The sequence below is a fragment of the Lampetra fluviatilis genome, unplaced genomic scaffold (genome assembly GCF_964198595.1).
Source record: "Lampetra fluviatilis unplaced genomic scaffold, kcLamFluv1.1 SCAFFOLD_647, whole genome shotgun sequence".
NCBI lineage: Eukaryota > Metazoa > Chordata > Hyperoartia > Petromyzontiformes > Petromyzontidae > Lampetra > Lampetra fluviatilis.
Window position 1 is genome coordinate 42616 of NW_027621056.1, and position 17867 is coordinate 60482.

The 17867-nt window shown below is 55.0% G+C and overlaps 1 protein-coding gene across 1 annotated transcript in view; it reads left to right on the forward strand.

Moving 5' to 3' along the window:
• LOC144954710 (polypyrimidine tract-binding protein 1-like) overlaps positions 1–8368 on the forward strand; it is a 50955-nt gene extending 42587 nt beyond the window's left edge. Inside the window, 4 exon segments of the mRNA XM_078885148.1 lie at positions 1530–1622; positions 3113–3329; positions 3925–4002; positions 7215–8368. Of these exon segments, the coding sequence (XP_078741274.1) occupies positions 1530–1622; positions 3113–3329; positions 3925–4002; positions 7215–7347 (521 nt within the window). The 3' untranslated portion in view covers positions 7348–8368.
• The last annotated feature ends 9499 nt before the right edge of the window (positions 8369–17867 follow it).

The window sequence follows — 17867 nt, forward strand, 5'->3', positions numbered from 1 at the left end:
TGGATAAGCAAGTGAGCGGGTGGGTGAACGGGTGGGTAGGTGGTTAGGTGGTTAGGTGAGTAGGTGAGTGGTTAGGTGAGTGGGTGAGTGGTTAGGTGAGTGGGTGAGAGGTTAGGTGAGTGGGTGAGTGGTTAGGTGAGTAGGTGAGTGGGTGAGAGGTTAGGTGAGTGGGTGAGTGGGTGAGTGGTTAGGTGAGTAGGTGAGTGGGTGAGAGGTTAGGTGAGTAGGTGAGTGGGTGAGAGGTTAGGTGAGTAGGTGAGTGGTTAGGTGAGTAGGTGAATAGGTGAGTAGGTGAGTGGTTAGGTGAGTAGGTGAATAGGTGAGTGGGTGAGAGTTTGGGTGAGTGGGTGGGTGGGTGTGAGGTGAGTGGGTGAGAGGTTAGGTGAGTGGGTGGGTGAGGGAGTGGGTGGGTGAGAGGTTAGGTGAGTGGGTGAGTGGGTGAGGGGTTAGGTGAGAGAGTAGGTGAGTAGGTGGGTGGATGAGTAGGTGAGAGGTTGGGTGAGTGGGTGAGAGGTTAGGTGAGTGGGTGAGTGGGTGAGAGGTTAGGTGAGTAGGTGAGTGGGTGAGAGGTGAGTGGGTGAGTGGCTAGGTGAGTAGGTGGGTGAGTGGGTGGGTGAGTAGGTGGGTGAGTGGGTGAGTGGCTAGGTGAGTAGGTGGGTGAGTAGGTGGGTGAGTGGGTGAGTGGTTAGGTGAGTAGGTGGGTGAGTAGGTGGGTGAGTAGGTGAGTGGTTAGGTGAGTAGGTGGGTGAGTGGGTGAGTGGTTAGGTGAGTGGGTGAGTGGGTGAGTGGTTAGGTGAGTAGGTGAGTGGGTGAGTGGCTAGGTGAGTAGGTGGGTGAGTGGGTGAGTGGCTAGGTGAGTTGTAGCTCCCGTCAGAACTTGACCCCTCACCCCTCACCCCCACCAGCCCCCCCCCTCCTCCCCCCCACTCACAATGGCGGTGGCTGCTCTGGCTACTGCTCGTTTATTTCGTCGTCACCGTCACTCTCGGTTGCCACATCATCTTTTTTCTGTTCTCGTCGGCGGTGGTGGTGGTGGTGGTGGTGGTGGCGGTGGTGGTGGCGGTGGTGGTGGTGGTGGTGATGCTGTGTTATATTTCCATTGCTGGTTTCACTCACTGTTGTTCCCCGTGTCTGCCTCTGTGCGTGTCGTGTCTGTGTGTGTGTGTGTGACGTGTGTGTGTGTGTCTTTGTGTGACGTCTGTGTGTGTCGTGTGTGTGTGTGACGTGCGTGTGTGTCTTTGTGTGACGTCTGTGTGTGTGTGTGTCTCTGTGTGTCTGTGTGTGTCTCTCTGTGTGGATCTCTCTGTGTGTGTTTTTGTGTGTCTGTGTGTGTCTGTGTCTGCCTCTGTGTGTGTCTGTGTCTGCCTCTGTGTGTGTCTGTGTTTGTGTGTGTGTCTGTCTGCCTCTGTGTGTGTGTCTTTGTGTGTGTCTCTTGGTTTGTGTGCGTGTACTGCGTGTGTGCGTGTACTGTGTGTGTGTACTGCGTGTGTACTGTGTGTGTGTACTGTGTGTGTGTGTTGCGAGTGTAGGTGTCTACGGTGACGTGCAGAGGGTGAAGATTCTGTTCAACAAGAAGGACAACGCCCTGGTGCAGATGGCGGATTCCAACCAGGCACAGCTGGGTACAGTACACACTGTACACACACTGTACACACTGTACACACTGTACACACAGTGACACACATGTCTCACTGTGTGTCACTGTGTGTGTCTCATTGTGTGTGTCACTGTGTCTCACTGTGTCACTGTGTGTGTGTCTCTCTCACTGTGTCACTGTGTGTGTCACTGTGTGTGTGTCACTGTGTGTCTCACTGTGTGTGTGTCACTGTGTGTGTGTCTCTCTCACTGTCTCTCACTGTGTGTGTCACTGTGTGTGTGTCACTGTGTGTCTCACTGTGTGTGTGTCACTGTGTGTGTGTCTCTCTCTCTCACTGTCTCTCACTGTGTGTGTCACTGTGTGTGTGTCACTGTGTGTGTCACTGTGTGTGTGTCACTGTGTGTGTGTCTCTCTCACTGTCTCTCACTGTGTGTGTCACTGTGTGTGTGTCACTGTGTGTCTCACTGTGTCTCACTGTGTGTGTCACTGTGTGTGTGTCACTGTGTGTCTCACTGTGTCTCACTGTGTGTGTCACTGTGTGTGTCTCTGCATAGCCATGAGCCACTTGAACGGCGTCCGCAAGTACGGCAACAAAATGCGCGTGGCGCTGTGTGTGTGTCTGTGTGTGTCTCACTGTGTCTCACTGTGTGTGTCTGTGTGTGTCTGTGTGTAGCCATAAGTCATCTGAATGGCGTCCGCAAGTACGGCAAGAACATGCGCGTGGCGCTGTGTGTCTCTGTCTCACTGTGTGTCTCACTGTGTCTCACTGTGTGTCTCTCACTGTCTCTCTGTGTCTGTATGTAGCCATGAGCCACTTAAACGGCGTGCGCAAGTACGGCAAGAACATGCGCGTGGCGCTGTGTGTGTGTGTGTCACTGTCTCACTGTGTATCTGTGTGTGTGTGTCTCTCTGTCTCACTATGTAGCCATGAGTCATCTGAACGGTGTACGCAAGTACGGCAAGAACATGCGCGTGGCGCTGTGTGTGTCTCTGTGTGTCTCTGTGTGTGTCTCTGTGTGTGTCACTGTCTCACTGTGTGTGTGTGTCTGTGTGTGTGTGTCACTGTCTCACTGTGTGTCTGTGTGTGTGTGTGTGTCACTGTCTCACTGTGTGTGTGTGTGTGTCTGTGTGTGTGTGTCACTGCCTCACTGTGTGTCTGTGTGTGTGTGTCACTGTCTCACTGTGTGTGTGTGTGTGTGTCACTGTCTCACTGTGTGTCTGTGTGTGTGTGTGTGTGTCACTGTCTCACTGTGTGTGTATCTGTGTGTGTGTGTGTCACTGTCTCACTGTGTCTGTGTGTGTGTGTGTCTCTCTCTCTGTCTCTCTGTCTCACTATGTAGCCATGAGCCACTTAAACGGCGTGCGCAAGTACGGCAAGAACATGCGCGTGGCGCTGTGTGTGTGTGTGTCACTGTCTCACTGTGTGTGTGTCTGTGTGTGTGTGTGTCACTGTCTCACTGTGTGTCTGTGTGTGTGTGTGTGTCTCTCTCTCTGTCTCTCTGTCTCACTATGTAGCCATGAGCCACTTAAACGGCGTGCGCAAGTACGGCAAGAACATGCGCGTGGCGCTGTCGAAGCACCAGACGGTGCAGCTGCCGCGCGAGGGTCACGAAGACCAGGGCCTCACCAAGGACTTTGGGGGCTCGCCGCTGCATCGCTTCAAGAAGCCCGGCTCCAAGAACTTCCAGAACATCTTTCCGCCCTCCGCCACCCTCCACCTGTCCAACATCCCGTGAGTGTGCGGGACACGCGCGCGGTACACACTGTACGCACTGTACACACTGTACACACTGTACACACGCACAGTAAGTACAGTACACGCACAGTAGATACTGTAGTACAATGTGTCTCTCCCCGTGTCCATGTGTGTGTGTCTGTGTGTGCGTGTCTGTGTGTGTTTCAGTGTCTGTGTGTGTTTGCGTGTCTGTGTGTTTCCGTGTGTGTGTGTGTGTCTGTCTGTGTGTGTCTGTCTGTGTGTGTGTCTGTCTGTCTGTCTGTGTGTGTGCGTGTCTGTGTGTGTGGGAGTGGTGGGTGTAGTGGTTAGCGCGCTGTGCTATGAACCCGGCGACACGGGTTCGATTCCCGCTCACGGCCAACACCAACAGTGACGATTATCTGGATCGGTCCTGGGCCTCCCCTAGGTCGACTCAGCCTTAAATGAGTACCTGGTGCGGTGTGTAAACATCGCCACTGGGGAGACAAAGGCGGCCGGGCATGGTGCTGGCCACCCACCCCCTCGTGTGCTGTGCCGGCCTTCATAGGTGCTCGCTAACAGCACTTGCCCCTACGGTCTGTTGAGGCTACACGGGGGATCTTTGTCTTTGCAGGCCGTCTGTGTCTGAGGAGGAGCTGAAGTCTCTGTTTGACAACACGGGAGGCAGCGTCAAAGGCTTCAAGTTCTTCCCGTACGTACACCCACACGCACTCACACACACACACGCACTCACACACACACACGCACTCACACACACACACGCACTCACACACACACACGCACTCACACACACACACGCACTCACACACACACACGCACTCACACACACACACGCACTCACACACACACACGCACTCACACACACGCACTCACACACACACACGCACTCACACACCCACACGCACTCACACACACACACGCACACACGCACTCACACACACACACGCACTCACACACACACACCCACACGCACTCACACACGCACTCATACACCCACACGCACTCACACACACACACGCACTCACACACACACACGCACTCACACACACACACGCACTCACACACACACACGCACTCACACACCCACACGCACTCACACACACACACGCACTCACACACACACGCACTCACACACACACACGCACTCACACACACACACGCACTCACACACACACACGCACTCACACACCCACACGCACTCACACACACACACGCACTCACACACACACGCACTCACACACACACACGCACTCACACACACACACGCACTCACACACCCACACGCACTCACACACACACACGCACTCACACACACACACGCACTCACACACACACACGCACTCACACACACACACGCACTCACACACACACACGCACTCACACACACACACGCACTCACACACCCACACGCACTCACACACACACACGCACACACGCACTCACACGCACACACGCACTCACACGCACACACGCACTCACACACACACACGCACTCACACACACACACCCACACGCACTCACACACACACACGCACTCACACACACACACGCACTCACACACCCACACGCACTCACACACACACGCACTCACACACACACACGCACTCACACACACACACGCACTCACACACACACACGCACTCACACACACACACGCACTCACACACACACACGCACTCACACACACACACGCACTCACACACACACACGCACTCACACACACACACGCACTCACACACACACACGCACTCACACACCCACACGCACTCACACACCCACACGCACTCACACACACACACGCACTCACACACACACACGCACTCACACACACACACGCACTCACACACACACACGCACTCACACACCCACACGCACTCACACACCCACACGCACTCACACACACACACGCACTCACACACACACACGCACTCACACACCCACACGCACTCACACACACACACGCACTCACACACCCACACGCACTCACACACCCACACGCACTCACACACACACACGCACTCACACACACACACGCACTCACACACACACACGCACTCACACACACACACGCACTCACACACACACACGCACTCACACACACACACGCACTCACACACACACACGCACTCACACCTACACCGCCTACACCGCCTACACCACCTACACCACCTACACACACGTACACACGCACACACACCACCTACACCACCTACACCACCTACACCACCTACACCACCTACACCACCTACACACACGTACACACGCACTCACACCTACACCGCCTACACCACCTACACCACCTACACCACCTACACACACGTACACACGCACACACACCACCTACACCACCTACACCACCTACACCACCTACACACACGTACACACGCACACACACCACCTACACCACCTACACCACCTACACACACGTACACACGCACACACACCACCTACACCACCTACACCACCTACACCACCTACACACACGTACACACGCACTCACACCTACACCGCCTACACCACCTACACCGCCTACACCACCTACACACACGTACACACGCACACACACCACCTACACCACCTACACCACCTACACCACCTACACCACCTACACACACGTACACCGCCTACACCACCTACACCACCTACACACACGTACACACGCACACACACCACCTACACACGCACACACACCACCTACACCGCCTACACACACACACACGTACACACGCGTGTGTGTGTGACTGTGTCACTGTGTGTGTGTATCTGTGTGTGTCACTGTGTGACACTGTGTGTGTATCACTGACTGTGTGTGTGACTGTAGCAAGGACCGCCGCATGGCGTTGCTGCAGATGAGCTCTGTGTGTGTGACACTGTGTGTGTGTGTCACTGTGTGTGACTGTGTCACTGTGTGTGACACTGTGTGTGTGTGACACTGTGTGTGTGTGACACTGTGTGTGTCACTGTGTGTGTGTCACTGTGTGTCACTGTGTGTCACTGTGTGTGTGTCACTGTGTGTGTGACTGTGTGTGTATCACACTGTGTGTGTGTCACTGTGTGTGTGTCACTGTGTGTGTGTCACTGTGTGTGACTGTGTGTGTGTATCACACTGTGTGTGTGACTGTGTGTGTGTGTATCACACTGTGTGTGTGTATCTGTGTGACTGTAGCAAGGACCGCCGCATGGTGTTGCTGCAGATGAGCTCTGTGTGTGTGTGTGACTGTGTATGTGTGTCACTGTGTGTGTGACACTGTGTGTCACTGTGTGTGTGACACTGTGTGTCACTGTGTGTGTGACACTGTGTGTGACACTGTGTGTGTGTGTCACTGTGTGTGTCACTGTGTGTGTCACTGTGACACTGTGTGTGTGTGTGTCACTGTGTGTGTGTGTATCTGTGTGACTGTGTGTGTGTCACTGTGTGTGTGTCACTGTGTGACACTGTGTCACTGTGTGTGTCACTGTGTGTGTGTGTCACTGTGTGACACTGTGTGTGTGTGTGACACTGTGTGTGTGACTGTGTGTGTGTGTCACTGTGTGTGTGTGACTGTGTGTGTGTGTCACTGTGTGTGTGTCACTGACACTGTGTGTGTGTCACTGTGTGACTGTAGGAAGGACCGCCGCATGGCGTTGCTGCAGATGAGCTCTGTGTGTGTGTCACTGTGTGTGTGTGTCACTGTGTGTGTGTCACTGTGTGTGTGTGTGTCACTGTGACACTGTGTGTGTGTGTCACTGTGTGTGTGTGTGACTGTGTGTGTGTGTGACTGTGTGACTGACTGTAGCAAGGACCGCCGCATGGCGTTGCTGCAGATGAGCTCTGTGTGTGTGTGTGTCACTGTGACACTGTGTGTGTGTGTGACACTGTGTGTGTCACTGTGACACTGTGTGTGTGTCACTGTGTGACTGTAGGAAGGACCGCCGCATGGCGTTGCTGCAGATGAGCTCTGTGGAGGAGGCCGTCTCGTCGCTGATTGAGCTCCACAACTACGACCTCGGAGAGAACCACCACCTCCGCGTCTCCTTCTCAAAGTCCTCCATCTAGGTGGACGCCCGCTCGCCCACTCGCTCGCTCGCCCACCACTACACCCACCACTCCACCACTCCACCCACCACTCCACCATTCCACCCACCTCCACCACTGCCTACAAGACTACACAAAGTGCCCTTGATACAAGTCGACCGTTCTGGGTGGACAATGGCTCGCCCGCAAGTCCACCATCACCAGCAGATGCCCTGTGGTGTCCACCTCAACCGCCACCTCCACCACCTCCACCACCGCTACTACCTACAAGACTTCACAAAGTGTCCTTCATACAAGTCGACCGTTCTGGGTGGACAATGGCTCGCCGACAAGTCCACCATCACCAGCAGATGCCCTGTGGTGTCCACCACCTCCACCACCACCTACAAGACTTCACAAAGTGTCCTTCATACAAGTCGACCGTTCTGGGTGGACAATGGCTCGCCCACAAGTCCACCATCACCAGCAGATGCCCTGTGGTGTCCACCACCTCCACCACCACCTACAAGACTTCACAAAGTGTCCTTCATACAAGTCGACCGTTCTGGGTGGACAATGGCTTGCCCGCAAGTCCACCATCACCAGCAGGAGGAGTGGAGGATGGTGGTGAAGATGGAGTGTGGAGTGGTGATGGTAGTGAAGGTGATGGTAGTGATGGTGATGGTGATGTGGTGGTGGTGATGGTGGTGATGGTGGTGATGGTGGTGGTGGTGAAGGTGGTGGTGGTGACGATGGTGATGGTGGTGGTGGCGATCATGGCGGCATTTGTGGCGGTGGTGGTGGTGGTAGTGATGGTGGTGGTGAAGGTGATGTGGTGGTGGTGGTGGTGTGATGGTGGTGATGGTGGTGATGATGGTGGTGATGGTGGTGATGGTGGTGGTGGTGGTGATGGTGGTGATGGTGGTGATGGTGGTGATGGTGGTGATGTGATGTGGAGGTGTAGGAGTTGCTAGAAACCGAGTTGCCTTATTGCCCGCTAGGCCACAGTTTCTGCTGATGACCCAGACACAGGAGGTGGGGAGGGGGGGGTGAGGAGGAGGTGGAAGAGGAGGTGGAGTGGGTGGTGGAGTAGGAGGAGGGGGGGAGGAGTGGGAGGTGGAGTGGGAGGTGGAGTGGGAGGTGGAGTAGGAGGTGGAGTAGGAGGTGGAGTAGGAGGTGGAGTAGGAGGTGGAGTAGGAGGTGGAGTAGGAGGTGGAGTAGGAGGTGGAGTAGGAGGTGGGGGTGAGTGAGTGAGTGAGCGTGAATCTCGTGACGAAATCCCAGCACGCAATCCACGTGCAGCATGGGCCGTGCGAGAGTGAGCGGGGTGAGTGAGTGAGGTGAGTGGACACACACATAGACACACACACATAGACAGACACACACAGACACACACACATAGACAGACACACACAGACACACACACAGACAGACACACACAGACACACATATAGACAGACACACACACATAGACACACACATAGACACACTCAGACACACACATAGACAGACACACACACACAGACACACATATAGACAGACACACACACAGACGCACACAGACGCACACAGACGCACACAGACGCACACAGACGCACACAGACACTCACGTACACTCACACTCACGTACACACTCACGTACACACGTACACACACTCACGTACACACACCAACTCACTCACGTACACACACCAACTCACTCACGTACACACACCAACTCACTCACGTACACACACCAACTCACTCACGTACACACACCAACTCACTCACGTACACACACTCACACACTCACGTACACACACCAACTCACTCACGTACACACACCAACTCACTCACGTACACACACCAACTCACTCACGTACACACACCAACTCACTCACGTACACACACCAACTCACTCACGTACACACACCAACTCACTCACGTACACACACTCACACACTCACGTACACACACCAACTCACTCACGTACACACACCAACTCACTCACGTACACACACCAACTCACTCACGTACACACACCAACTCACTCACGTACACACACCAACTCACTCACGTACACACACCAACTCACTCACGTACACACCAACTCACTCACGTACACACACCAACTCACTCACGTACACACACCAACTCACTCACGTACACACACCAACTCACTCACGTACACACACTCACTCACGTACACACACTCACTCACGTACACACACTCACTCACGTACACACACTCACACACTCACGTACACACACTCACACACTCACGTACACACACTCACGTACACACACTCACACACTCACGTACACACACTCACACACTCACGTACACACACTCACACACTCACGTACACACACCAACTCACTCACGTACACACACTCACCTACACACACTGTGCTACTTAAATTTCGTGTTAAAATTTTTCTGAACATTCCCAAGTGCGTGCCTGTTGTACCGTGCGTGCCTACGCGTGTACACCCTGTGTACCGCCTGTGTACACCCTGTACCGCCTGCGTGTGTACTGTGTGTACACCCTGTGTACCGCCTGTACACCCCGCGTGTGTGTACACCCTGCTTTTGTGTACCGCCTGTGTACCGCGTGTGTACTGTATACTGTGTACACCCTGTACACCCCGCGTGTGTACACCGCGTGTGTACCGTATACTGTGTACACCTTGTGTGTGTACCGTACCCTGTGTACACCCTGTGTACACCCTGTGTACACAGGGTGTACACCCTGTGTACACCCTGTGTACACTTAGCGTGTGTACACCCTGTGTACACTTAGCGTGTGTACACCCTGTGTACACTTAGCGTGTGTACACCCTGTGTACACTTAGCGTGTGTACACCCTGTGTACACTTAGCGTGTGTACACCGTGTGTACACCGCGTGTACACTTAGCGTGTGTACACTTAGCGTGTGTACACACCGCGTGTGTACACACAGCGTGTGTACACACCGCGTGTGTACACACCGCGTGTGTACACACCGCGTGCCGTACACCCTGCGTCGTGAGTGTGCGGTGCGTGTGTTGTGAGCATCCGGCGCGTGCGGTGCGTGCCGTTGATGCTCTCCAGAGGGAGGGGCCCTCTGTAGTTGTTGTTGTGTAAACAGAGGGAGGGGGAGGGCTGTTGTTGTTGTGTAAACAGAGGGAGGGGGAGGGCTGTTGTTGTTGTGTGGAGGGTGATGTGTGGCGTCACCCTGGGGGGGTTGGGGGAGACTCAACAACCACAACAACAACAACCACAACAACATCAACAACCTCAACGACAACAACAACAACGACATCTTTAACGACAACAACCACAACATCGACAACAACAACAACCTCAACAACGACATCTTTAACAACCACAACATCAACCACATCGACAACAACAAAATCAACAACATCGACAACAACCACCACGTCAAGATCGCCACACGACGACGACGACGACGACAATATCGGCATCATCACAACAACAACCTATAACACCACCACACAACCACAACAACATCATCATCAACCTACTACTACAGCCGCCACCACCACCCACTACAACCACGACGTAGACGTGGTGGTGGTGGTGGTGGTGTTGTTGTTGATGATGATGATGGTGTTGATGTTGTTGTTGATGATGATGATGGTGTTGATGTTGTTGTTGATGGTAGTGATGTTGTTGTTTGTATTTGAGCTTTTGCCGATTCCGTTTTTGAGTTCGTGGTGTCGCGGGGAGAGGAGAGAGCGGGCAGATGGGGGTAGTGAGAGATGGGGTGGTGCTAGAGGGGGTAGTGAGAGATGGGGTAGTAGGGGGATGGGGGTAGTAGTGGAGGGGGTAGAGAGGGATGGGGGTAGAGGGAGATGGGGGTAGTGGTGGAGGGGGTAGTAGTGGGGGGGGATGGGGGTAGTGGTGTAGGGGGTAGAGAGAGATGGGGGTAGTGGTGGAGGGGGTAGTAGTGGGGGGGGATGGGGGTAGTGGTGTAGGGGGTAGAGAGAGATGGGGGTAGTGGTGGAGGGGGTAGTAGTGGGGGGGGATGGGGGTAGTGGTGTAGGGGGTAGAGAGAGATGGGGGTAGTGGTGGAGGGGGTAGTAGTGGGGGGGGATGGGGGTAGTAGTGGTGTAGGGGGTAGTGGTGTAGGGGGTAGTAGTGGGGGGGGATGGGGGTAGTAGTGGTGTAGGGGGTAGTAGTGTAGGGGGTAGTAGTAGGGGGGGATGGGGGTAGTAGTGGTGTAGGGGGTAGTGGTGTAGGGGGTAGTAGTGGGGGGGGATGGGGGTAGTGGTGTAGGGGGCTGGAGGTAGTGGAGGGTTTGCGCTGGGACCCCGACCCCACGTAGCATATCGTCGCCCTGCTGGTTCGGTGGTTGTGGTTGTTGTGGTTGTTGTTGTGGTTGTTGTGGTTGTTGTCGCGTTGAGTCGACTTTGTAGAGTTTTTTTTAGTTTTCGAGTTTGTGGTGGAGATGGGGGGAGGGGACATTTTACAAAGCGGCCGCTGAAGATCCACCTCCCCGTGTCTCTGTCTGTGTCTCTGTGTCTGTGTATCTGTGTGTGTCTCTGTGTGTCTGTGTCTCTCTCTGTGTGTGTCTGTCTCTCTGTGTCTCTCTCTGTGTGTCTCTGTGTGTCTGTGTGTGTCTCTGTGTGTGTCTCTCTCTGTGTGTCTCTGTGTGCATGTGTGTGTGTGTGTCTCTGTGTCTGTCTCTCTCTGTGTGTCTCTCTGTGTCTGTGTGTCTTTCTGTGTGTGTCTCTGTCTCTCTGTGTGTCTCTCTGTCTCTGTGTCTCTGTCTGTGTCTCTGTGTGTCTCTGTCTGTCTGTCTGTGTCTCTCTCTCTCTGTGTCTGTCTGTGTCTCTCTCTGTCTGTCTCTCTGTTTCTGTGTGTCTCTCTGTCTCTGTGTGCGTGTGTCTCTCTGTCTGTGTCTGGCTGTGTCTCTCTCTCTGTCTCTCTGTTTCTGTGTGTCTCTCTGTGTGCGTGTCTCTCTGTCTGGCTGTGTATCTCTCTCTCTGTCTCTCTCTCTCTGTGTCTGTGTCTCTGTGTGTCTCTCTGTGTCTGTGTCTCTCACCCACCGCATGTACCACATCGATGATGTCGATGATGATGGGGGGGGGGGTGGGGGTTTCATAAACGGGGTGTAAGGTAGAACACGTTTTTTGTTTGTGTGTGTTGATGAACTCTTTACTTAAAACGTTCCAAAATTTAATGGAAGAAAACTTACTACGATTAATAAAAACGACGACGACGACGACGACCAAGTTGCTGCGTCTGTCACTCAGACCGCGTCTCGTGGCCTCGCTGGTGTCACGGGTCTCGGAGAGACTTGGAGAGGCGACTTGTTTATCTACAAAACCAACACTCCGACACTCTGTCACTCTGTCACACCATTGGGACCCAGAGGTCGCAACCGGGTACCCGATACCCGTACCCTACCCGATACCCGGCTACCCGTACCCGGCCGGATACGGGTATCGGGTACCTGATTGCGACCTGGGATGAAGCCACGTTGCAGGCGCGGGTGGGTTGATTCTAGGAACTTGGATTGTGAGAAGAGACGAGACGTTGGGAAATGAGTGACAATCACGGCGACTCACCAGTGACTCACGGCCTACCCGTACCCGGCCGTACCAGGGTCGCAAACGGATACCCGTACCCGGCCGGGTACGGGTAGCCGGGTATCGTGTAGGGTACGGCCGGGTACGGGTAGGGTATCGGGTAGGGTACGGGTAGCCGGGTATCGGGTAGGGTACGGCCGGGTACGGGTATCGGGTAGGGTACCCGTTTGCGACCCTGGTGCGGCCGGGTACGGGTAGGCCGTGAGTCACTGGTGAGTCGCCGTGTTTGTCACTCATTTCCCAACGTCTTGTCTCTTTAATTTCGATGTAAAGCTTTCGTGACTGCAGGGATTCATCTTCTTGGTTCTTTCTTGACTTTACCGAAAGAACCAAGAAGATGAGTCTTGTCTCTTCTCACAATTCAAGCTCCTAGAATCAACCCACCCGCCATGCCTGCAACGTGGCTTCATCCCAGAGGTCGCAATCGGGTACCCGATACCCGTACCCGGCAGGGTAGGGTACGGGTACGGCGGGGTACGGGTACCCGATTGCGACCTCTGTAGGGACCTCATTTGCCAGAAGAAAAAATATGATAATTGTTTTTTTACCCTTTTATCTGGCAACAAAACGGACACCTTTTTTTATTAAAAGGAGTCATGTTTGCATAGACCGCAATACCTGCGGTCGTAATGCAAACAAAACGCACAACTCTGGTAATGTCTGCGCACTGTCCTTGAAGTTGATTGGTCCACACCCGAGACAGCTTTCCTTAGAGCCGAGTCTCACTTGGTGTTGGACCAGATGACGCTCAAAGACAACGCACCATCAGAGTCTGAGAGCTCGGGGTGAAGCATTTACACCATTGGAACCTCATTTGCCAGTAAAAAATAATTGTTTTGTAACCCTTCTATCTGGCAACAAAACGGACACCTTTTTTATTAAAAGGAGTCATGTTTGCATAGACCACAATACCTGCAGTCGTAATGCAAACGAATGAGGTTCCAATGGTGTCAATGCTTGACCCTGAGCTCTCAGACTCGGCCCAGCTCCTCCGTGATCCACCAAACCCACAAATCGCCGGAATGGTTAAAATTGACAACTTTATTTCATTTACAGACAAGATCGTCTCCAGCCTGCAACAGTGCGAGTGTGTGGTGAGTCTGTGGTGTGTGTGTGTGGTGAGTCTGTGGGTCTCTGTGTGGTGAGTGTGGGTCTCTGTGAGTCTGGGTGTCTGTGTGGTGAGTCTGTGGTGTGTGTGTGTGGTGAGTCTGTGGGTCTCTGTGTGGTGAGTGTGGGTCTCTGTGAGTCTGGGTGTCTGTGTGGTGAGTCTGTGGGTCTCTGTGTGGTGAGTCTGTGGGTCTCTGTGGTAAGTCTGTGGGTGTCTGGTGAGTCTGTGGGTCTCTGTGTGGTGAGTCTGTGGGTCTCTGTGTGGTGAGTGTGTGGGTCTCTGTGTGGTGAGTCTGTGGGTCTCTGTGTGGTGAGTCTGTGGGTCTCTGTGTGGTGAGTGTGTGGGTCTCTGTGTGGTGAGTCTGTGGGTCTCTGTGTGGTGAGTGTGTGGGTCTCTGTGTGGTGAGTCTGTGGGTCTCTGTGTGGTGAGTCTGTGGGTCTCTGTGTGGTGAGTGTGTGGGTCTCTGTGTGGTGAGTCTGTGGGTCTCTGTGTGGTGAGTGTGTGGGTCTCTGTGTGGTGAGTGTGTGGGTCTCTGTGTGGTGAGTCTGTGGGTCTCTGTGTGGTGAGTCTGTGGGTCTCTGTGTGGTGTGTCTGTGTGGGTCTCTGTGTGGTGAGTGTGTGGGTCTCTGTGTGGTGAGTGTGTGGGTCTCTGTGTGGTGAGTGTGTGGGTCTCTGTGTGGTGAGTCTGTGGGTCTCTGTGTGGTGAGTCTGTGGGTCTCTGTGTGGTGAGTCTGTGGGTCTCTGTGTGGTGTGTGGTGAGTGAGTGTGGTGAGTGGTGAGTGAGTGGTGGGTGAGGGTGAGTGAGTGGTGAGTGTGTGTGGTGAGTGGTGGGTGAGGGTGAGTGGTGGGTGAGGGTGAGTGGTGAGGGTGGTGAGTGAGTGGTGGGTGAGTGGTGAGGGTGGTGAGTGAGTGGTGGGTGAGTGGTGAGGGTGGTGAGTGAGTGGTGGGTGAGTGGTGAGGGTGGTGAGTGAGTGGTGGGTGAGTGGTGAGGGTGGTGAGTGAGTGGTGGGTGAGTGGTGAGGGTGGTGAGTGAGTGGTGGGTGAGTGGTGAGGGTGGTGAGTGAGTGGTGGGTGAGTGGTGAGGGTGGTGAGTGAGTGGTGGGTGAGTGGTGAGGGTGGTGAGTGAGTGGTGGGTGAGTGGTGAGGGTGGTGAGTGAGTGGTGGGTGAGTGGTGAGGGTGGTGAGTGAGTGGTGGGTGAGTGGTGAGGGTGGTGAGTGAGTGGTGGGTGAGTGGTGAGGGTGGTGAGTGAGTGGTGGGTGAGTGGTGAGGGTGGTGAGTGAGTGGTGGGTGAGTGGTGAGGGTGGTGAGTGAGTGGTGGGTGAGTGGTGAGGGTGGTGAGTGAGTGGTGGGTGAGTGGTGAGGGTGGTGAGTGAGTGGTGGGTGAGTGGTGAGGGTGGTGAGTGAGTGGTGGGTGAGTGGTGAGGGTGGTGAGTGAGTGGTGGGTGAGTGGTGAGGGTGGTGAGTGAGTGGTGGGTGAGTGGTGAGGGTGGTGAGTGAGTGGTGGGTGAGTGGTGAGGGTGGTGAGTGAGTGGTGGGTGAGTGGTGAGGGTGGTGAGTGAGTGGTGGGTGAGTGGTGAGGGTGGTGAGTGAGTGGTGGGTGAGTGGTGAGGGTGGTGAGTGAGTGGTGGGTGAGTGGTGAGGGTGGTGAGTGAGTGGTGGGTGAGTGGTGAGGGTGGTGAGTGAGTGGTGAGGGTGGTGAGTGAGTGGTGAGGGTGGTGAGTGAGTGGTGAGGGTGGTGAGTGAGTGGTGGGTGAGTGGTGAGGGTGGTGAGTGAGTGGTGGGTGAGTGGTGGGTGAGTGGTGAGGGTGGTGAGTGAGTGGTGGGTGAGTGGTGAGGGTGGTGAGTGAGTGGTGGGTGAGTGGTGAGGGTGGTGAGTGAGTGGTGGGTGAGTGGTGAGGGTGGTGAGTGAGTGGTGGGTGAGTGGTGAGGGTGGTGAGTGAGTGGTGGGGGTGGTGAGTGAGTGGTGGGTGAGTGGTGAGGGTGGTGAGTGAGTGGTGGGTGAGTGGTGAGGGTGGTGAGTGAGTGGTGGGTGAGTGGTGAGGGTGGTGAGTGAGTGGTGGGTGAGTGGTGAGGGTGGTGAGTGAGTGGTGGGTGAGTGGTGAGGGTGGTGAGTGAGTGGTGGGTGAGTGGTGAGGGTGGTGAGTGAGTGGTGGGTGAGTGGTGAGGGTGGTGAGTGAGTGGTGGGTGAGTGGTGAGGGTGGTGAGTGAGTGGTGGGTGAGTGGTGAGGGTGGTGAGTGAGTGGTGGGTGAGTGGTGAGGGTGGTGAGTGAGTGGTGGGTGAGTGGTGAGGGTGGTGAGTGAGTGGTGGGTGAGTGGTGAGGGTGGTGAGTGAGTGGTGGGTGAGTGGTGAGGGTGGTGAGTGAGTGGTGGGTGAGTGGTGAGGGTGGTGAGTGAGTGGTGGGTGAGTGGTGAGGGTGGTGAGTGAGTGGTGGGTGAGTGGTGAGGGTGGTGAGTGGTGGGTGAGTGGTGAGTGAGTGGTGGGTGAGTGGTGAGGGTGGTGAGTGGTGGGTGAGTGGTGAGTGAGTGGTGGGTGAGTGGTGAGGGTGAGTGAGTGGTGAGGGTGAGTGAGTGGTGAGTGAGTGGTGAGGGTGAGTGAGTGGTGGGTGAGTGGTGAGTGAGTGGTGAGTGAGTGGTGGGTGAGTGGTGAGTGAGTGGTGGGTGAGTGGTGAGTGAGTGGTAGGTGAGTGGTGAGTGAGTGGTGGGTGAGTGGTGAGGGAGTTGTGGGTGAGTGGTGAGGGTGGTGAGTGAGTTGTGAGGGTGGTGAGTGGTGGTGAGTGGTGGTGAGTGGTGGGTGAGTGGTGGTGGCATCACGTGGACAGAAACCAAAATGACAGCAAGTCGACAGCCTCACAGGCCAAGGTGATGACGTCATTCAGCAGTAATGACGTCGCTTATTTAAATAAATGTACTTCACACACTCACCACCCACCCACTCACCTACTCACCTATCCACTCACCACCCACTCACCACCCACTCACTCACCCACTCACCACCCACTCACTCACCCACTCACCACCCACTCACCACTCACTCACCACTCACCACCCACTCACCCACTCACTCACTCCTCACCCACTCACTCACCCACTCACTCACCACCCACTCACTCACCACCCACTCATCACCCACTCACTCACCCACTCACCACCCACTCACTCACCACCCACTCACCACCCACTCCCCACTCACCACCCACTCACTCACCACCCACTCAATCACCCACTCACCTATCCACTCACCACCCACTCACTCACCCACTCACACACTCACTCACACACTCACTCACACACTCACTCACACACTCACTCACACACTCACACACCCACCCACTCATTCATTCACCCACTCACTCCTCACCCACCCACTCACTCACCCACTCACCACCCACTCACTCACCCACCCACTCACCCACTCACCTATCCACTCACCACCCACTCACCCACTCACTCACCCACTCACTCACCCACTCACTTACTCACCCACTCACTCACTCATCCACTCACTCACCCACTCACCCACTCACCCACTCACTCACCACCCACTCACTCACCCACCCACTCACCACCCACTCACCTATCCACTCACCACCCACTCACCCACTCACCCACTCACTTACTCACCCACTCACTCACTCATCCACTCACCCACTCACTCACCCACTCACTCACCACCCACTCACCCACCCACTCACCACCCACTCACCACTCACTCACCACTCACCACCCACTCACCCACTCACTCACTCACTCCTCACCCACTCACTCACCCACTCACTCACCAACTCACCCACTCACTTACTCACCCACTCACTCATCCACTCACCCACTCACTCACCCACTCACCCACTCACTCACCACCCACTCACCCACCC